Here is a 21657-nt window from a genome sequence, read left to right on the forward strand (position 1 = left end):
TTAAAGATATATATAAATTAGAAATAAAGAAAATTAGATTAAATTATTAGGTAAAAATATAATAAATTAGAAATATAATTATAAATTTAGTTTATTAACGGTTAACCACAATTAACCGTTTATTCACAACCGTTAATTAGTATTTTTAACGGTTCGATTAATCGAAATCGTATAATATTAACAATTCAATTAATTAACATGTTAAATGTAACAATTATACCGATTAACGGTTACAATTTTTTTTTAAATACCATCACTATCATATCTTCCAACTGTGATGCTGAGGAATGGGGCGGCAAGTTTATATATAGGAATAAAAAAGTTACTCACAATTTATAAAACCTCCTAGTTTAATAACTATTAAAAATTATTGGATGAATATAAATGGGTGATTGAGATTAAAGTTTAATATAATTTTACTATTCATTTTTTGCTTGTAAAATCTTATCATTTTTAGTCGTGTATCTCAATTATCCATTTGCATTCATCTAACGTGTCTGATAATTGTTGGTTGGTCTTGAGCCAGGTGCAGGTTTCATTTTGTAATTTTGGGACACAACTGGCCAACTGTTAACCGAACTAATCAAATTTGTCATACAGACACTGTATAACATAAACACAGATTCATCGAAGCGAACAAATAACAGCAATATGTATTAGTATTATTTTGTTGAGTGCTTGACAGAAATGCAAAACAGAAGTGGTGCTATAAAGGAAGGGGATGAGGTCAAGTCACCCCAGGTTTACATATTCTTCAAAGCTTACACTATGAACTTAAAAGCACATGTTCAATGAAATTATTTAAAAGATACTCTAAGCTTGTTGAGCAAAACAGGCTTCCAACTTCAGGTTGTCTTGGACTTGGGTGGTGATGGAAGTAACTGCAACAAATAGCATAATCTTGTCAGCCTCCGAAGTCCGTAAATCGAACCAAATTGTTGTATGTCCTATTCTTGTTACAGAGACAATCGATGTAATGCTGATTTTCTTTTATCTCAGCTGGCATTCATGTAAGATAGAGTGGCTTGTAGAGTTTCTCTATTTTCCTGTTAATCTTTAACTGTTCCTCAACAAAACTAGCAATTCCCCATATATATGAATTCACTTCTAATATCCAACCAACTGGTGAAAAAGAAAGATGTGCAATCCAAGACTAGAAAGATGAAACCATATACCTGATAACAGGAGATGAGAGATGTAACGAATCCAAATGCTCCCGTCACTCGTGGAGTGACCTTCTTGGGTGCCAATTGAAGAAGCCCGACTGCTACGACTATATCCATTCCTGCTTTAACAAGGGCCAGAGTCCGCTCATTTGATTTTTGGAGCTTTCCACGATACTCCTCGTTCTGCATTTACGTAAGCACAGTCAAGTTGGAAACTACAGCAACAAAAGAATCGTAGAGTGCAGAAGAATGATTATAATAACACTTCAGAGAAAACACATACTGAGCATACCTTGTACTTGTCACTATTCTTAAGATTCTTTTCCAACTTTTTCATCGATACAGATAGCCTTCCAAGCTCCCCAAGCTGATAAAAAGTGATGTTATATGTTCGGAAAAGGGGGATATTCTAGCTTACTAAACATCTAAAAATTATTGTAGGTAGACTTGATCTATAATTAACGAAGAGCAACAAACCTCAACTAAGGTGGTGCAGATTGATGAACCCATCCAGCAGAAAAGGGATATTCGTCCAAGCAACTCAGCACGTTCTTTGTTCTGTAAATGGAATTTTTTCTACTTAACACTGTAAACCAAGATGAACAAGTTAAATAGAACATCAGAATAAACTGTGTTGCATACCTTATAGATGCCAGATCTGTGAAGCCAGACAACTTGATCGAGAAATAAGAAAGTTGACAACAATGCGTTTTTTGACTGAAACAATCATTAAATAAATCCAAGGGGCGTTAAATTAACTAAGTTGAAAGTGTAGAGAAATTCCATAGGAAATTGGAAGTTTATCACACCTTTCCTAACAGAACAAGTGGAAGGGGTGTTCCTTGAGGAACTGGGCTAATAAGACCGTGCAAATCGTTGACAAACTGTAAATTCACGATGAAACAAAAATCAAACTATATTTATGATAAAAATAACGGAAGAACTTAAGTTTTCCATCATATGCCTTTTGTAGTACCAATAATTTTTTTCATGTTATCCGAGTTCATTTAACTCGTTGCTTTTCAGAAACCAAAAAGAGCAAAAAAGGAAAATCTTCATACCATGCATTAGCTCAGACTGCTCTACTTCCACCAATATAACAGAAAAAGAAATATTAATGTAATAAGTGAACAAAGTCAATCCTTGTTCAACATAAGCCAACTAGTTAGTTTTATATTTGACATGGTGAGATCACCTTAAAAAGACGGAACACTTTCCGAGCCAAGCTGGTTGATTTGTCAACATTTTGTGCGGTGCCAGGTTGCCCGTTACTTAAGAATTTCGAGCCATATTGTATGGCCCTGCATATCTTATCCCTTGCTTCAGCCTTGTTCAAATACAAAACTATAAGAGCAAGTTCCGCTCTGGTTACATCCAGCGTACTCATCCTTTATCTGCAAAACACCTGAAAAATCCTAATAATAACATTCTCGCACAATCTTAAAGGGCCGATGCAAAAGCACGCATGTGATCGTAAGATACAGGCAGGCTATGTCGCTGCTAAATCAATCAAGTTCTAACTAATGGTATGAACGTGCTAAAAAATTTTGCTATCCTTAAATAGCATGAAAGCTCGAATTAATAGCTCAAACTCAAACTGAATAACCATAAGCTCACTTAGGCTTTGCTTGATATTAAGGACGGAAATCAAACGGGTTAAGATCCAAAGTAAGAAAGTGGTGAATCTTAACCATTTGATTAACAAATTTTACATGTTCGCATCGAGCAAAGCCTTAATTGTAGAAGATATTCAGCACTAGGAATCAAATTCTCTTCAAAAAATACTTATAGTCTGAAGTCTATTGGCTTGCAAAAGAACATACAAGGAAGCTTTTAGATAGAACGGATAATTAGAAAAACCATAATCAGCTAAGTCTATACCGCCAATCAGTTTAGCTTAGCTTTGGAATTGTATCAATCTAATAAACACGATACCCATAATTTAATTTCCAGTTTCCCTATTTCCCATCAACCAAACATACCTGCTAACAAAAAAAAAAGATTATAAATTCAAAACTTAACCAAATCATCAAAACCCGAACCACCCAAATCGGAAAACACAATAAGAATATTATGAAACAACACAAACTAAATTTCAAAAAAGTACCCCAAACGCAAACTCTTAATGTACAGGGATAACTGGAGCCATAAAAACAACAGCAGCAACGTACAGTCAAGCTAAAAAGCAAAGATTTATCTTCTTACAGCTAACAACCAATGCGAATCAATAAAAAACCGGGGGTTTGGTGAATTGGGCGAGTACCCAGATACAAAGAGATAAAAGCAGGGAGAAACTGAATGAGAAAGGTACCGAAGAAAGTGCCCGATGATTTTATCTCGAAATCCACGAAAATGGAAAATCGTGTTTTTTAAGGCAGCGGGCAGATTGGAATTTCTGGGTCTCACGTTGTCTCCAGCGTCAGCTCAATGTGTCGTTTTCCGATCCTCTATCTCTACGTCTGATAAAGGCTTGTTCGGTCCAATCTTTTCCAAAGATTTTTAAAAACAATATATTTGTTTACATTGCAGGTATAATTGATTGTTTTTTTATATTTTAATAAATAAAATAATAGTAAAAAACTGAACACTGAAATTTATAATTTACTATAAAAATAATAAATTAAATCAAATCACACCAATTTATCATATTACTTAAAACATGTCAAAATATATAATTACTGTTCATACATGTCAAAATATATAATTACAAGTAAACATAATGTTGAAATAAAACATCATTCACATTCATTTTTTGTAATGGTAAAGTTTATATAAAAATAGTTCAAATATTAAAAATAAGAATAAATCAATATAGTAATCTAAAAAGATCATAAGGAGAACTCTTTATGTCAATTCTAATACAAAGAGAGAGAATATATGTTACAAGATTAGTCAACAAACATATTGACAGACTAATCTAGATCGGGTACTACAACGATGAGGGCGACCCTCCCAACCCAGTTTGCTTCATTAACAAACGCTATGATTCAAACCCCTGACCTTACATAAGGGACCTAGCGCCTTATCCCATTAGACCAACTGGTTGTGATTGAAAATTTTAATTATTCAAATAATATAAGATAATTATACAGATAATATAATTAGTCGCCATTGATTATGGAATTTTGCATTGAAAAAGAATAAAAGGAGAGTGGGATATATGGGGTAGTTTTCATCTCCAACTAATTTTGCCGGCATGGTTAAAACTTGAATGTAATAAATTCAAAATAGACATAAGATTTTATATTAAAAAATAAATTTATAAATTTTTAGTGATATAAACATGGATTATCGATAAAATATGTATGAAGATTTGAAATTTGCAGAAAGACATCGTGCTCTCCATTCATCAATGCGATTAATTTGGTTTAGTAGTAAATGTTGACAGTCAAAGGATCATGAATTTCCTGGTGAATCCCCCATGGCCTCGAGCATGAGATAGAAGCAAGAGTAGGGAAGTATTGTAATAAACGCAAGGGGATCTTGTAATAAATATAGAAACATCGATAGCATATATAACTACATTGAATCATACAGGCAACGGAACATCACACGAGGAAGATGGATGAACCAGGAAAAAAGGAGAGGAAATTTTCATTATACAAAAAAGAGAGAGTTTCTTTCGTTATTTCCCGCTATTTCCGGTTAAACAAACATCGATTTTTTCTCCTTTCGAGCCTCTCTAGAAGCTTCTTGGCACCAGGGATATCCATCTCCGAAAGCTTCTTGAGATACCCGATTGCTCCGTATGAGATCATGAGCTTTTTGCATGTCTTACTTGACGAGAGAGACGCTAGGCATGGCACCGCGTACTTTTTTGCGGTGTTTTGAGGACTCGGATCGAGCAACTGGACCAGATTCGGTACACTTTTGTCGTTCTTTTTCAGTTCTCTGCAATTCTGAGACACGGTTGCTAAGCTTGAAAGGGCTTGAGCATACGCCTCTCAACAACTGTTCGATTTAGCCTCGAGCATCGAAAGAAGAAGAGAAATGCCACCGGCTTCGCCCACGAGCTTTTTCGTTTCATCCGTTCCGCAAACTCGACAGATGGCCGAGGCAGCAGCTTGTTGTGCACCCGGTGGTCCGGATTTAAGCACATTACCTAACCGAGGGAGGAAGCCTAGTGACATAAGAACTTCTATCGATACCGAGCCAACCAAATTCTTCAAGGCTCGAACTGCGGATTCTTGAGGCAAAGGACTATCAAGGTATGCCAACAGACTCCGAATTCCTCCTTCTGAGAAGACGGACCGTCTCATATTCTCATTGTTGGCAGTGAGGTTCTGCAAGCATTCTGCAGCATATTCTTTGGAACCCAACAGAACTCCACAATCAAGGAGATTTATCATTACCTTAATTATTCCTTCCCCTGTAAGTAATTGTCGAACTTGAGGGACGGCTGATATGTTTTTCAATGTACTAGCAGCTGCAGCTTGTGAAACCGAGCCTCCACTCCGGCAGGTTTCGATTAGTGGTCGAACCCCACCATGTTCGACAATTGCTCTGGCTGTTTCAATCGTCGACGATAATCTCTGCAGCGAAATTATGGCCTTCTCTTTACCAACTGTGCTACCAGATTCGACAAGTCTTATGAGAGGTGGCAAAAAACCCTCCGAAACAAGCCAGCTCTCGCAACTCCCGGATTCTGCAAGAGAACAGATTACAGTCACGGCCTTTTCCCGGATACGAGGAGAAGTTGCAGTTAACAACTCGACTAAAGTAGCGACATTACTCCGTCTCATAACAGACAATACACCCTTTTCATTCTCCTTCATTGTAACACCCCAATTTAGGGGCTAAATTTAAGAAATTATAAAGTGATGAATTTAATTGGTATTTTTGGAAGAAATTAGGGATTAAATTATAAAATTTAAAAGTTGACAGACCGTTTTAAGAAGTGCATAAAATTTAGTGACTAAACTCATTGTTTACCCATTATTATTATGAGTTGAATTATAAACCCGTCCCCGTGCGCAGGATCTCATTTTTCTAGTTTTCACTTCTCCAACAATCCTCCTTTCAACTCCGATCTACTCGTTGTCCTACCTCCGATCGACGAGCCGAAACCACCATCGTGATCGTTGTCGAGCGAGGAACAAAACTCCTCAAACCTTTCATCGTGAATCGTCGCAGTTCGTCGTTAATTTCAGTCGGAAGTATCGTCGGTAAAAACTCGATTTCAATTGGTTTTTCGTCGATTCACGAAGATCCGATTATCCGTTTACGACACCTCCCGCACCATCGTGTTCTTTGCATCGTTACGAGTCTGTCGGTGTCATCCTTGGTCTCCGTAGATGGCGGCGCGTGAGGAGGTGAAGCGGTCAAAGTTTTCGATTCGTTGAAATCGAGCTCTCCGCCGTTCAAAAATTTGAACCGAGCTTTGTAAGTATCTCAAAATCGCTTAAAATAATTTTTAGGAATTTTTCCGAGAATTTTCCGACATCAGGGTACTGTTCACGCGTCGCCACTGCGCGTGGGGAAGGAAAAAGTGGCTGGTTTGACCGGTCACAACACGACCCGTTGACCCGACCCGACCCGTTGACCATTGACCTGCATGACCACTGTTGACCAAAAATTTAACTGGCTTTGACCAGGCATTAAACGACCTTTGACTTTGACCGAGTATACCTATCCTGCTATTTTTCGACGTTCCAAATCCGATTCCGGTGTCCGTTTTTTGAAATTCGAACCCAAAGACCTCGAAATTTCCAGTCAAACCCGTTGAATTTGATTATGACCGAAAATTCCAAATTTCTGAAAACGGTAAGCTATTTTTCACTGATTTATCACCTGATTCGATCCGTTTATCGCAATTAAACTCCGTTTCTGATATAATTTATGTTGATATGTATCTGAGGAATTATTGGAAGTTGAATTGAAGATCAAAGGCATTCGAATAGAATTTTTATGGTCAATCAGTATTGCACGGAAATCGAGGTAATACTTTACTACCTCTTTATGTTTTATAGAACATGTTGGTATTTGTAAATGCATAAATGGAAATGTTTGGTCTCATATGTGTAATTAATGAAGATCTACACTAGATACAAATACGGTAGAAAGTAGGTAACTGAATATGGCTCAGATGACTATTATAAGAAATTGAAGGACAGTTTGAATTAAATTACAAGTTCTGGAATTAAGTGATAAAAGAATCAGCCATAGATATGTAGATTATAATTTATCTCATTAAAGGTACTTAGATGATAAATTATGAGAATATTTCGATTAGGTAAAATTATGAAATTACCCTTATGTTGAAAAATGACAAGAATTGTCCATGGAAATGGATTAATAAATTTGAAAAGAATTACTGATATGCTAAAACTATTAATGTGCATAAGAAATGTTAGTTTTACTTGGAAATTATTTATAACCGGTTTTTAACCTCAAGAAGGTTTATGCTAGATACTAGAAGTCTTTTAAGGAATCATTTCAAGATAAAAGAATGTTCGAGGAAGCAATTAATCATAGGATCTCTATATTATATTATTTTCGTTAAGAGCTAATATCGAAATTATCTGGTTAAGAAATTACGAAAATGCCCTTGAGAGGTAAAATAGTCAGAGTTGACCATGAATGAGAAAGTACTTTGAGGATTTGTACTTAACTCGATTAAGTACGAATTTAATTATTAATATCCTGTCTTTGTAAAGAAAAATTCAAGATTTTTCGTTTGTAAAATTCGAGAAGGCACTTAATCCGAAAATATCCGAGTTATGAGTAAATACCTAAAGAACAATTTATCGGAGGGTGTGCTTTTATCAGAATTATTCGAAGGGACTGAAATAGATGATAAATTAGAATTAAATAATGAGACATGATGGAAGGAAATGATTGAAATACATTGGATCTGTAGAAATGACCCAAGAATATAACCAAGCTTAGGAATGATTGGATATCCTCGAGCTCTGAAATAAATGGAATAAAACTGAACACCAAAATTACCAAAATAATCTTGTGGCCTAAACTAAGTAAATGTCTTAGATTAATTAAGGAATCCAAATAAGCATAGGTGTTGGACTACCTTTAAAAGTTATGGAACACAGCTTAACTGAGCCAATCAACCTTAATGATATGTCAGTACCTGAACGACATAAATATTACTTGAATGTGTATTCGTCTACTCAAGTTTAGCTCAATGATAATTTTGGAAGTATTCAGCTCAGCTCAACTCTAGATTGCATTCAGTACTAAGAATTGGATATTTGTTCGACAAATCAACCACGAAGACCGAACTGAATTGAACGGAAGTACAATATGTATCCGAAATTCAGAAACGTCCAAAATTATTCTGGAAAATTCTGAAGTAACTGGAATAGACTTGACTGCTAAATGAACTAGGTAACCTTAATGACTGAGAATTTAATAAGTGATTTGGATGAGTCTGGAAACGTTAATGAACATACACAATGTACTGTTCTTCTGGGTCATAAACTACAAATCAAGCACGCCAGCATTTCATGATGTTGTGGAAGCGTGAAAATGAAATAAAGATATTGAAAGATCTATTCAGCGATGATTCCAAAGATAATCTCCGAACAAGAATTTTGGTATTAAAGTGTAAATACACTGGAAGGGTAATGAATTGACCGGTCGATAAGTATCAGTTTTGGGAGATATTTAGCTCGAGTTGTTTGATATTCTGATAGATTGACACAAATCATAAATGTTACGAATCTTCGTTTCTTTCTTATCAGCTCAATTCACATTCTGAATAACTTATGATTATGTCAGTTAATGAACTCTTCCAATAGTGATTCTAAATTCCAACATTCTATCGACATACTGAAGATCTGTGTTTCTCTGTCTGATAAGATTATCCAGTACCTCTGAATAATATATGTAAACTCTTGTGTGTTCCCTAATCATATAAATATTTTATTTGATTTCTGACTTGAATTCTGTTCTGATACATGACCTGAATTCTGTTCTGATTTTTGATCTGGATTCTGTTCTGATATCTGTTCTGGATTATGTTTTGATTTCTGATATCTCCGTTTACGGACGGAAAATGTTTTCATTGGGGGGATATTGTTGAAGGAAGTATTTCTGCAGGTTCCTCGGCTTTGTGCTCAGGGCCTTACAGGTTGTGTGGGTTGGGTGTATGGTTCTGGGGAACCTACACAAACAGATTGTAAAAGGTTGGGGTATATATATATATGTTTTAAAATAAAATTTTTTATCTTTTTACTGGTTTTACGGGAACACACTAGATAACCTATTTTGATCTCCTGAACTCAGTCATCCGAAATATTTCTCTGAAACAAAAGCTCATTGTTCGTTACCACCTGAAATATCAGTAGGATCTCTGCTCAACATAAAAATCTGTAAATGTTCGGAAATAATAAGGATATGTATGTTTATCTGTATCTGCACGTTCTTCAGCATCATCTGGTAGTTCTGTATTACTAAGCTTTTCGAAGCTCACTCTATTACTCACCTTTTCAGGTTAAAAGAATTGTACTAGTACATCTATCGACTTCAGTAAGGGAGTTCTTCCGGCGTTGTTGCAGAGTATGGTACATGTGATTAGGGGGCATGTAATTGTATTTTGATTTATATATAAGTCTGAAAATCTGTTTTATTTTTAAATAGTGATAACTGATTTTATTAGTTTACATGTATTGATAAAAAAAATTCACTATTTTCACAGTGAGTTGCTCCGGTGACCCAAATGTAACATCCCGAATCGGATCTGGTTACTCGCATCGGTCGGGGGTTACATTCATAATCTCAACGAGGCTGTCAAGACTAAGAGCTTTGTGCTTTGCTTCCAAGTGCCCTATCTGAAGTCGTGCAAGCATTTCCTTTAGATGTCCGTGCATTGCACCTCCGATTCCGACGAGGAAGAACCAACGAAAGTTACAGGCAAAGCAGTTTCACCGAGTACACTGGTCTTGATCAATAGTCCACAATCCCTTAAACTCATATCCAGTTTTCCTGATAATGCATCCAGATCACTCTGCATCTTAAGCTTCCCTTCATACTTCTCCTCCAAACATAAATCCGCCAATTCGATCACTTCCTTCAATGTCTTCGACACGGCCTGCAGTTGCTCCTTACAAAGAGCATTCTTCGAGAAGAATGGATGGCTCGACAAGTCTGACAATCGTGACGGGACCTTCTCCAGTTTGGAAATTATCATCTTCCACTTACCAGAGAGCCCTTTCACCTCCCTTGCCTTATCAAGTGCCATGGGAACAAACTCTCGAGCATTCGATAACCACTCCTCAGCCGATTTACCATCAGTCAAAACTCCATTTCCTGTACCTTCTCCCATGATTCAGATATGTATTTGGATCAAAATGATCATCAGAGCTGAATCAATGAGTCATATGAGAAAAAAAAAGATCGTTAATATGGAAGAAAAAGCAGTGGAGCCGTTGAAATCACCAAACCTTGAAATTATTAAATTAATTTCTAGAGAAGCTTGTTCACTGGGAATTGAAGAACGAAAATATGCCCACACAAAGTCCTTTGCTTTATCAAGTGATTATTAAATGCCAACTAAAAAATTTATGATCTTTTAAACAAAACATGTAATCATATGGAAATGAAATAAGTTACTTTCTAAGTAATAAAAATTGCAGCCTAATCAAGAAGCAGTCAATGAAAGTGCCCAGAATACCCTTTTGTAAGTTGATGGAACAATAATTAGGAACAAGAAAAGGATAAAAAATTGAACTTTCAACCATGGGAAATCCTTGTCTTTTGATCTAAAGACCAAGGTCAAAGATTTTCCTGGTGATGAAAGGAAAGAGATTGGATTTTTAACGTATTACCAATTAGAAACGACATGAATAGCGTTAGATGGTGATGTGTAATGAACCAGAGAACAGACTTCACTTTGAAGAGAAGATCGGCCATAGCCATAGGAGTCACTATCCAAAAAAATTCAAAGCAATAAATTCCAAAAGAAATACCTCAAATTGCTTTGACTTCCCTCGAAATGCACAACTCTCTCAAGTCTCTACCGTTCACTGTGACCCCAATATCCTCTGTATGAGGCTAAGTTTAGGGATGATGTTTGTGCTAGTACATCACGAATTAAGTAGTGCTCGACTCAACTTGAAATTTGTACCCACTTCTGTTTGACTAGACTCAAGACTCTTATTGAAAAAGTTTCGTTACTTAGAAAATTTTAACCAAGTCAAGTTAGAGCTGCTAAACTCAGTTAGCACTCTTAACCAAGATCCTGAGGAAGAACAGTGAGAATACGTTAAAGTTCAGGTATATGAGGGAAGGGAACAAAGAAAGTAAGCTATAACAACTTAAAAGAACCAATGTAGCTTAATCTTCAAACTTTTCTCTCTCTCTCTTAGAGTCCAAAACCCAGAAAAAGTAATGCTACCAAGAATCAGCAAAACGCCATAACTCTTGAAAATTTGAAACCTGCAGTGTGATTTCTTTACAAGAATGAAAAATACCCAGAACCCATGTTTTGTTCCCCGTTGAAGGATCATAAATTCTGAAAGAGACAGCAAATTCAAAACCCATTTAAGAATTCGAGGCTTGGAAAGGATTACAAGAATTCAAAAATCAAACCAGCTTCCAGTCTCTCTCTTTCTGTCCTTCTACTCTATAATAATAATAATAATAATAATAATGTATAATAGAGGGCACAATGTCAAGGTTTTTCAGATTCTGGTTCTTCTATCTTTAGCAACTTTTGGCAGTTGCCAGCGAGGTTTCGAATTCCTAAAAGAAAGAAAGACCAGTGTGTTATTTTCATTTCAGACAAGAGTGTTTAAATGTCGAGCAACTTTGAGCAGAGTTACGGTTTCGATTCCGCTTGGATTGGTTGCGATTTTCACATTCTGTTTTCCTTTTTTACAACTTTTTCCCCTGCAGGTTTCCTTCCACTTGTGTCGTTGTTATTGGTTGACGTTAGCTATCCGATTGGGTTCCGTTTTTAGATCCGATTGGACTTCTGAACTTGGACCTAAAAAACAAAAACATTATTACAAACAAATAAATAATGAAATAAATATAAAATAATAATACTATAAATAATATTTAAAAACTATATTATATTTTTAAAAAACTATAATATGTTTTTAAAAATTATATATATTATATGCGTTTTTAAAAACTGCTTTAAATATATATATATTTTAAAAAATTATATATTATATGTTTTCAAAAATCATACTATATATTTTCAAAAATTATATATATTATTTATTTTTGAAATTATTATATATATTATATAATGTAATAAATACTCTTGAAGTCTCAGACGAAAATAAATATCTATTATAATATTATTTATCATTATAAATTAAATTTATATATTGAGTAAAAATATATGATATAAATGAATTATTATATGTACAAATTAAAAAAAATTGAATCGAATTAGGTGACTAAAATGAAATACAATTTTAAGTTTAATGATTATTTTGAAAGAAAAAATAATTAAGTGGTTAAATATGTAATTTACTTATATACTTTTTTTAGTGAAATTAACTGACAAACGAGGAACGATTTAAAAATAAAAAATAAAACGACACAAAAAATATTTTATAAGAAAATTCGGTACAGTGTATTTAAGCTGATTAATAAATATATCAGATTTCTTTTCTTCTGGCTGGTGGCTAGAAAAGAGTTGACTCACCAAAATAGTTAGATCTGGGTTTCCCATCTGCTAGCAAACTTGAGAATGGCGGATCCATCACTTCACCATGAAGTCCAACCCATCAAAGAAATAGCCATAGACTATACCCCAGAAGCCTGCACCCACTGCCCCGTCTCCAACTCCATCACGCTCACCTTCGACCACCGCGGCGGCGCCAGGTGGCGTTCCACCACTCGCTTCCTCTACGGCACTTTCACCTCCCTCATCCAATGCCCCAAAGGCAACACCAGCGGCCTCAACTTCAACATTTACCTTTCCTCTCTCGAAGGCGACAAATCCCAAGACGAGATCGACTTCGAGTTCCTCGGCAAAGACAAAACTATCGTCCAAACCAATTACTACACAACAGGTTTATACACTCTTTTTTCCCCTTAAGTAGTAGTACATTTATTTTTGCCGTGTGTCTAAGGTTTTTGTGTTTAAATTTTGATGTAGGAACTGGGAACAGAGAGGAGATTCATGATATGGGTTTTGACTGTTCCGATGGGTTCCATGAATACACAATCAAATGGAATCCTGATTCTATAGAATGGTTTATTGATGGGAAGCTGGTGAGGGAAGTGGAGAAGAAGGAAGGTGAAGGATTTCCTGAGAAACCAATGTTTTTGTACGCTTCGGTTTGGGATGCAAGCTACATTGATGAAGCTCGTTGGACTGGGCCTTACATTGGCTCCGATGCTCCCTATGTTTGTCTCTATAAGGATATTCAAGTGCCTGTCAACACTGTTGTCGAGTGTTCTTGTGATTCATGATCTGTGGCTTGTTCTTGCTTTCTTTAGAGTTGTGTTTGTTCGAGTGCCTTCTTGTTTGATGATTCTTTTCTGTGGGTTTTCCCCAGATTATCTTTCACAAGATGGAGGACTTATCAAACAAGATTGTATTTGTGTTTTGAAGGTGTTATATTTGGTTCAATTATTTTTATGGAAGCCTAATAAAAATGGTGAAATTACCCTACTAATCCTTAAACTCCTCAAACTTCACAATTTGAATTCTAAAATTCACATTGTGTTCAATTTAGTCTCTACCTCCCATCTTTAAATTTAAAATAATAAAAGTAAAAAGAGAATTGGATAAATGAATAGATAAATAAACCAATAAATGAATCTTGAATATAAACAAATTAAATACACATCTATTTTTGTTCGTTTGTTTATTAAATGAACATAAAAATTTTGTTTATATTTGCTTATTTAGCTACATAAATAAATACTATACGAACGGTTCATGAATAGTTTATGAAATGATCTGTTCATCTACATTCCTCACTATCCCAAGTTGCAAGTTGGAAATAAAATTATTATATATAAAAGAAAGACGTGCTTAGCTTGATAATATAAGAATATAAAGCTGCAGAGAATACAACCTCCCCTTCCAAAGCACATGTTCTCTGTACACTTTATATTAAAGTATACAGGTAAATCTGGGGAAATCTACATTGTTGTGTTAATGGTGCTATGATAAATGAATATGGGGTGAGATGTTTTAACAATTCTTGGAAAAAGATACATGACAAAGTCGTAACCTTCAGTACCCTGGAGATACCATCTGCTAGTGCTCGGTGCTGCTGCTTTTGAGGTGGACTGTAGATATCAAAGTGAATTCTATGGCACTGTCCTCCATTGATGAGTTCCTGTTAGATTGCATTTTTCTTCAAGTTGAACCATATGGTGTAACAGACTGCACTTTGTGTCCATGGCAAATGGTTTTGCAAAACCTAGCTCTTCTTAGAAAGGAAATGAGGGCCATTTGCAACCTCTAAACACTTGAGAACCGCGCAGAACTAGACTCTCGCAATCATATTATGCAACTTCACAAAATCATCTAAGGTGAGCTCCTCAGGTCTTGACTGCAGACATGATTCGAGTGCAGAGGTGAGATTACCACCAGTTAAGCAAAATTGCATATAAGAGATAAAGGGTCGAAATAACTAAACTAATAAGTAGAAGGTGTCGATTTCGATTGAAACTCACAGTTGTTGGAAGGCTGGCATCTCCAAGAGCCCTTTCTATCTCACTGGATGGGCATATGTGCTGGAGTGATTTCCTCAACATCTTACGCTTTCCATTGAATGCAGAATTCACCTAAGTTTTTAAGGAAAGAACTATAAGATATCACTTTATTTAAGCAATAATAAGTTAGGTTTTATTATCAGAAAATATATGGATTTCATCCCAAAACAGCTCATAGGCCAAGTTTGAAGATCTAATTTATGTTCCTACTTCCTACTGTCCTACATGAACTATTCTCAGTTTTACTAACTAAAAATAAAGCTGCCTCAACATGAATACTCCCAACCATGGAGAAAAAGCTTTTCGTGGAGGCCACAGAAGGGTAGTTTGGAGCTTGCTTCAGCTTAAATGTAATTACAGCTGCATCAACCTACAGAAGCATAAAAAACCTCCTTAGTATCCATCCTTTCAGTAAAGTCGAAGATGGTTCATGTGGACCCCGTTAGAGAAAGAAGGAACTATTCCAGGTGACACTAGATTGGTTTAAGGTGAATCTCAAAATGGTAAAATATGATGCCTTAACAGCAAGTAGATGACTTACATTAGGTTGAGGAAAGAAACTTGTTCTTGGGACTCTAAAGTTGTATTCAGGCTCTGAAGGAAATACGATATAAAGGTGTCACATAAGTTTTTAAAAAGATTGTTACCAGGGATACATCAACAAAATTATTTCCCATTGCATATAGTTGAAAACTAAAAAAAACCAACAAATTAACACCAAACAGAAAACTTCAGTGAAATAAAAAGCACATGATGCAGTTTAAAAATACCAGAATAAAAATTTACAAAGATGTTGATAGGTCGGTACTCAGGCGTCGGCAAAGACGACTCCACCAATCGTACAGCTGTTTCCTCCTGTTATTATTTAGCATTACAATTAGTAAGCCAGTTTATGAACACTTAACCCAAACAACTGGAGACAATCAACATAAAAAGAAAAAAAAAACTTTAACATATTCAACCTCACACATGATGCGACAATGACCCAAACACTTGAAAATTTTGATGTCTAATGCTAGTTTTACCATATTAATAAATAAATAAAGGGATAGATAAAATTTTACAGACCTGGAGCAAGAGAACAACTTCAGAAAAAAGATCACCCATAGGAAGAAGTAGTTTAATTACATCCGTACTTATGTTAAGGGGTAGATTAGAAACTACCTGCAAAACGAAGAGTATAAACTAATGATGGATAAGATTGGCATGGCAATTTAGGAGGGAGATGATTTATCTATTATTCACAAATTTAACTTCCCTTAATTAGCATTAGCATCAAATCATGGTCTAAAATCTAATCTTAGTTTTATATGTAAAGTCATTAAAAAGACAACTAATCAAGGCAGAGTTCTTACTTTGGAACGAATTAAGCTCGCATTCAGAGCTATTCTACTTTCCAACATTGGAGAAATATGAGAACGAATGTGACATTTGACAAAATCCTCTTGTAATACCTACAAAATTTTCATTTAGTATTGAAAGATATTCAAAACTCAATAAAGAAGTAATATTTGTTAGACAATATACTAAATTTACCTTGAACCTGTCCGTGCTTTCAAATCTTTCTCTTACAAGAGCCACCATATGAAGATCCTACATCACATAAATAAAATCAAATAAACCCAAGCCATATTCTTTAGTAAAATTTATTTTCAGCAAGTGCAATTTGGAATGGAAATGAGCGGACCTTTTCAATGGCGAGAACTGTGGCACCGGACTTTATGAGGACATTGGTTAAAGAACCAGTTCCCGGTCCAATTTCTAACACCAAGTCACCTTCTTCTACATTGGCCGCCCGTACCAGTTGCTCGTTAATTTCAGAATTCAACATGTAATGCTGCATATATTAAATAAATATCCCGCAATCAATTAGGTTATCTTAAACCCAGTTCATTAGAAACAAGATGGAGAAGTGGGGCGGGTAATTTGACCTGGCCGAGGGATTTTCGCGGGAAGCGGCCCTTTGAGTTGAGAGCTTTGAGGGTGGCGTGGTAATCGTCATTTTGGCTCCTCCTCAAAGCGCACGCTACATGCAACAGCGTCGTTTGGTTTCGTATGCCGGCACTGGTATTGGCCGCCGGGACCGTAGCGGTCGGGAGGGAAGCAATTGGCGGGAGAGAGTGGAAAAGATGAGTCGCAGTTGTCATTACTTCCTTAGCGATAAATTTGGAAAATGAAGATTTTTTTTTTATCTCCGAATTTTTTAAATTCCAATCCTATCCATTTATGGGTAAATTTCGTATTTAGTATCTAAACTATTAGTTTTGATCTATTTTAGTACCTAAACTTTCAATTATTTTCAAAATCATACCTAAATTTCAGTTTTATTTTATTTTTAGTACCCGTTCAAAATTTAACGTTATGTTTTGGAAAAATGAAAGTTTAGGTACTAAAATGGACCAAAACTTAGTACCTAAACTGATAGTTCATATATTAAACGTGTTAAATTTTTAATGGCGTGGTACTAAAATAAAACAAAAGCTAAACGTTAGATATGATTTTGAAAAAACATTTAAGTACTAAAATGAGCCAAATTTGATAGTATAAGTACAAAATGTGTAATTTACCCTATTTTATTTTATTTATTATCTTAAAATTAAATTATTAAATTTCGTTAAAGAATGTATCATTCAATAATTATTTGATAATATAAATATTTAGCATATAATATAAATTTTAATTACTTTTTATTTTGTTAAAATAAAAATTTTAAATTTTTTGAAAAAAATTATAATAGTTTCTCAATAATATTTTTCAAACTCTTTAAATCTTAAACATCATCTCATCATTGCAGTAATTAAATTCTTTTTTATAGTAAATAGACGTAAGATTTTAAGTTAAATGTGAACTTAAACTTATAAAATTTTAAGAGACAAATTTAAACTCATAAAATTTTAAAGAGACGAAATAGATTTTTTAATAGAAAATATAAAAAAATTAAAATATATAATAATTTTAAATATTTAGAGAAGACGACCACTCTCATTTGTCTCCGTCTAGATCTATCCATTATGGTAAGAGACAGAAATTCAATTGATAATACATTTCATTTGTCTATCCCGTTTGTTGTTTGTCCATTTACAATAACAAAATAATAAAATAGTTAATAAAAAGAATTTAATTATGAAAAAGAATGAATAATATTGATTAATTTGACGATAAGAGAAAAATAAAAGAAAAAAACTTGAATTTTTTTTAATTTAATTTATGAATACTTTACTATTTTGATTTTTAAATTTTAAAAAATGTTTATATTAATATAATATTTTAATAATAAAATAAAGGGTAATTACATAAATGATCACTAATGTTTGAGTAAGTTTTTGTTTTCTATACTGAATTTTCAAAACTAACAAATTAATCACTAACGTTATCGATTATCGATTTGTAACAAATCAAACGCTCCATTAAGGTAGGTAACGAAAAAGTGAGGTGACTTGTTAAATGTTGATCTAGCATCGTTTGACCATCATTTTAACTATCGTTCTCTTCCATCTCCACTCTCTCATCTCCACATTTCTTCTTGTTTGTTTCGTATCTGGCTTGGGTTTCAATCCACCTTCTCATTCTCTATCTTCTTCCTCTTTGAATGTATGTTTCCGTTTCATTTCCGCGTTCTCGTTGAAGTTGAAGCTCAGGTTGAACCCTACCTTTTCTTGCATGCAAAGTTGCACAATACGGACAAAAGAAAGAAAGAACAAAGACTTCAAAGCAAAACCGAAGTTTTGCTCTGAAAACGGCTTAGGCTAGACGTATGATGTTGTGAAGAAACATGTTTTGATATTGGAGATCCTTTGACGTCACAAGACTTTGACTAGGTTCGAATTTGATCACGTCTGATGGTGTTTCTTATATAGGGAAAATTATGCTTTCGTAATTAACATAAACTATTAGTTTTGGTCCATTTTAACACTTAAACTTTTAATTTTTTAAAATCATACATAAAGTTTACTTTTTATTTTATTTTACTACCCCGTTCAAAATTTAAAGTTAAGTTTTGAAAAATATGAAAGTTTAGGTACTAATACGGACCAAAACTAATAATTTAGGTATTAATTGTGTTAAGCTTTTAACTGTGGGTACTAAAATGAAATAAAAACTAAACTTTAGGTATGGTTTTGAAAAATTCAAAGTTTATATACTAAAATGGATCAAAATTAATACATTAGATACTAAATGCTTAGTTTACCCTTTTATCTATGATGATGCGCTGTTGTGTTGGGAAGAAGATTTTGTCATGTTGAAAATGAGAACAAAAACTATCTGGACTAATAAAAGTTATCACAAACCATTAAATTTAATGTAAGAAGAAATCCTTGATAAATTCTATATAGTAAATACATATTTTGATATTTGAATTCTGCTTTCATGTTTAACTTAGTATTTAAGTTCTTTTTTCAATTAGATATATAAGCTTGTTTACGTCTAATTTAGTATATAAAACATTTTCATCCAAATAATCGTATGAATTCGATTTCGTTTGTAAGTTATGTTTTTCGTTTGTGGAGCCCGTTATTAAGGAGAGTGCCCTGAGCTATTCCCAGGGTTCCCCATTTTTTATCTTTGTAATTACGGCTCCCATTTTTTTATCTTTATAATTAGGCCTCTAGTTTTTTGAATCTCATCTTTTTACCTTTATAATTGATGCCCCTATTTTTTTAATCTCACATTTTAACTTTATAACTGAGCCCTTATGTTTTTTCAATCTTACTTTCTACCTTTTCTCCTTTACAATTGAGGCCTCTAAGTTTTTTCAATCTCAATTTGTACCTATATAATTAAATCCCTAATTTTTTTAATCACACATTTTTAACTTTATAATTGAGAACCTTAAATTTTTTTCAATATCACTTTCTACCTTTATAATTAAGGCCCCTAAGTTTTCGCAGTCTCAATTTTTGCCATTGTAATTGATGCCCATAAGTGTTCGCACTGTGAGTACTTATAAATTTACACGAAAATTATGTGCAAGTATACACAATCAAACAAGTAATATAGAGTGAGTGAATATCGTCTCCACAATGATTGGAGAAGATTACTAGTTATGTCAAAGCAACAAACTATTTTATCTAAGCATAGCTAATGGTATGCACAAATGGTTATGCCGAGGCAAAATGAAATGTGTATAGTTGGGGTAGAAATGGTAGTGTGAGTGGGTGGCAAATGAGAATGTCATGGCAAAAGTAATTTTTTAAAATGAAGTCATAAAAATGCTAAGGCAAAACAGATTGATAACTTGGGAATTAAATAAATTTATATATTTTATATCGATTATTTGTTTTTATTTCCTAAACTTTTTATAAATTCGTCTCTTAAATTTTTTATGTCTATCTCTATCTATCGATTTTGACGTGAGCTCTTCCCTGAACTATTTCTTCGAATAAGGACATAAGCAAGATTTCGTGAAACTTTGGTAACATTGGCTACTTCTTGATAGCTTAGAAACTAATAAGATTCCCCTAGAAATTGCCTGATTGAATTTTTCAGCATTGTTTCTGCAGAATTTGTACAAATTGGAGTCTTTGATTTGTGCTGAAGTATGCCCAACGCAGATATAATTTAATATGTGTTAATGTATATTTAATGATAGATCTAGAAATATTTTTGTGTATGAACACACATATATTAATAAAATATTTTTTTAAGTACAAGATGGATACAAATAAAAATTCAAAGTAAGCACGGCTAATAAAATGAACAATTAATTAAAGGAATTCCAATTTTCAAAGTGAACACATGTCTACCCTAAATACTATGTATGTCCACCACAACGTATACCTAATGCATGAATAGTTGCTTAACATTCCGCTTCAAAATGTATACTTAATGTCAAGGATGGACCTCGCACTTCATAAAAAATTTAAACTCTCTTATATTTTAGGGTATTTTTGTATTTTTTATTATTATTTATCTAATTTAGCATCTTTTAAACTTTTTAATATAATTTCTTGAATCTATATCCCTGACATAAATTTATATATCCGTCTCTGCTTAATACATGGACGATTGCTCAACATTCCGCTTCAAAATGTATACGTAATGTATGGACAATTACTTAACATCCCGCTTCAAAATCATGACAATAAAAGAGCAAATAAGGTACTTTGGCAATTGCCATTCACAAACTTTTATGTTAATATATTAGAGGTAGCTAGCAGTTTGGCTCTCTCATAATTGTGATTTTATACTTGCAATTATAAATTATGTGTAGAGTTTACGACTTGGTCCCTGCATGCAATTGATTTAACCAATCCATCCTCGCTAAAGGCAAACTGAATGAAATGGTCCAAACTATTAAGAGAGAACAGGCCCCCATTGACCCACCACAAAGATGATCCGTCCCTCCTATATTATTATTTTTTGTTTGAAAAGGTCCCTTCTGTATTAAATTATCAAAATGGTGTCCCATTGTCATTAGTGGATGTACAGGCAGCAGGCTCATGCCTCTCGTTGCAGCTCAAAAGTAAACCAAGTTAAATTTTATCCGCACGAATTATAAAGTATAGATTTTTTTTATATGTAGAATTTTAAATCAATGCTAATAATAGGATTTAACTTAAGAAAATTAATAATCATAATTTAAAGTACGATAAAAAATAAACTTAAAAAATATAAAAAATAAATTGATAATTTAGATACTGATAAAAATCATAAAATAATTTTGAAGAAAAATAGGTGCGGTGACGGGGCATGTACACGCGAACGGACAGATGGAGTCCACAAAGAATTTTAAATTTCACGTACTTTTTTTTTAATTTACTTATTAAAGGAACACATTGGGGAATGGGGTCCCACCCAATAGTGGGTCCCCATACAAGAGAAGAAGCTAAAAGGGACCACT

At 33.9% G+C, this 21657-nt stretch overlaps 3 protein-coding genes and 1 pseudogene across 7 annotated transcripts; 1 reads left to right on the forward strand and 3 right to left on the reverse strand.

Moving 5' to 3' along the window:
• Nucleotides 1-725: 725 nt before the first annotated feature.
• LOC120132846 (peroxisomal membrane protein 11D) lies at nt 726-5283 on the reverse strand. 4 transcript variants are annotated; one of them, XM_039149536.1, is made up of 8 exons: nt 5274-5283; nt 2362-2571; nt 1976-2050; nt 1809-1883; nt 1644-1724; nt 1459-1533; nt 1176-1349; nt 726-881 (listed from the first exon to the last, which is right to left on the reverse strand). In XM_039149536.1, exons 2-8 carry the CDS (start codon nt 2551-2553, stop codon nt 846-848), a joined length of 708 nt encoding a protein of 235 aa, XP_039005467.1. In that variant the 5' UTR covers nt 2554-2571; nt 5274-5283; the 3' UTR covers nt 726-845. The 4 variants fall into 4 exon arrangements, with proteins under 4 accessions (XP_039005467.1, XP_039005464.1, XP_039005465.1 ...); XM_039149533.1 differs by lacking the exon at nt 5274-5283 and adding an exon at nt 3478-3565; XM_039149534.1 differs by lacking the exon at nt 5274-5283 and adding an exon at nt 3372-3455 and having other exon boundaries at nt 2362-2560.
• On the reverse strand, nt 4633-10577 carry LOC120132848 (annotated as a pseudogene).
• On the forward strand, nt 9941-13681 carry LOC120132847 (probable xyloglucan endotransglucosylase/hydrolase protein 27). 2 transcript variants are annotated; one of them, XM_039149538.1, is made up of 3 exons: nt 9941-9950; nt 12821-13156; nt 13243-13681. In XM_039149538.1, exons 2-3 carry the CDS (start codon nt 12832-12834, stop codon nt 13557-13559), a joined length of 642 nt encoding a protein of 213 aa, XP_039005469.1. In that variant the 5' UTR covers nt 9941-9950; nt 12821-12831; the 3' UTR covers nt 13560-13681. The 2 variants fall into 2 exon arrangements, with proteins under 2 accessions (XP_039005469.1, XP_039005468.1); XM_039149537.1 differs by lacking the exon at nt 9941-9950 and having other exon boundaries at nt 12761-13156; nt 13243-13677.
• Nucleotides 13682-14123: 442 nt separating this feature from the next.
• Nucleotides 14124-16999, reverse strand: LOC120132874 (ribosomal RNA small subunit methyltransferase, chloroplastic-like). The gene is made up of 10 exons (XM_039149563.1): nt 16748-16999; nt 16504-16653; nt 16353-16409; nt 16172-16270; nt 15885-15980; nt 15587-15671; nt 15358-15410; nt 15103-15186; nt 14778-14888; nt 14124-14653 (listed from the first exon to the last, which is right to left on the reverse strand). Exons 1-10 carry the CDS (start codon nt 16961-16963, stop codon nt 14588-14590), a joined length of 1017 nt encoding a protein of 338 aa, XP_039005494.1. The 5' UTR covers nt 16964-16999; the 3' UTR covers nt 14124-14587.
• Nucleotides 17000-21657: the final 4658 nt, after the last annotated feature.

Source organism: Hibiscus syriacus, unplaced genomic scaffold (genome assembly GCF_006381635.1).
Source record: "Hibiscus syriacus cultivar Baekdansim isolate YM2019G1 unplaced genomic scaffold, ASM638163v2 tig00110570_pilon, whole genome shotgun sequence".
Lineage (NCBI taxonomy): Eukaryota > Viridiplantae > Streptophyta > Magnoliopsida > Malvales > Malvaceae > Hibiscus > Hibiscus syriacus.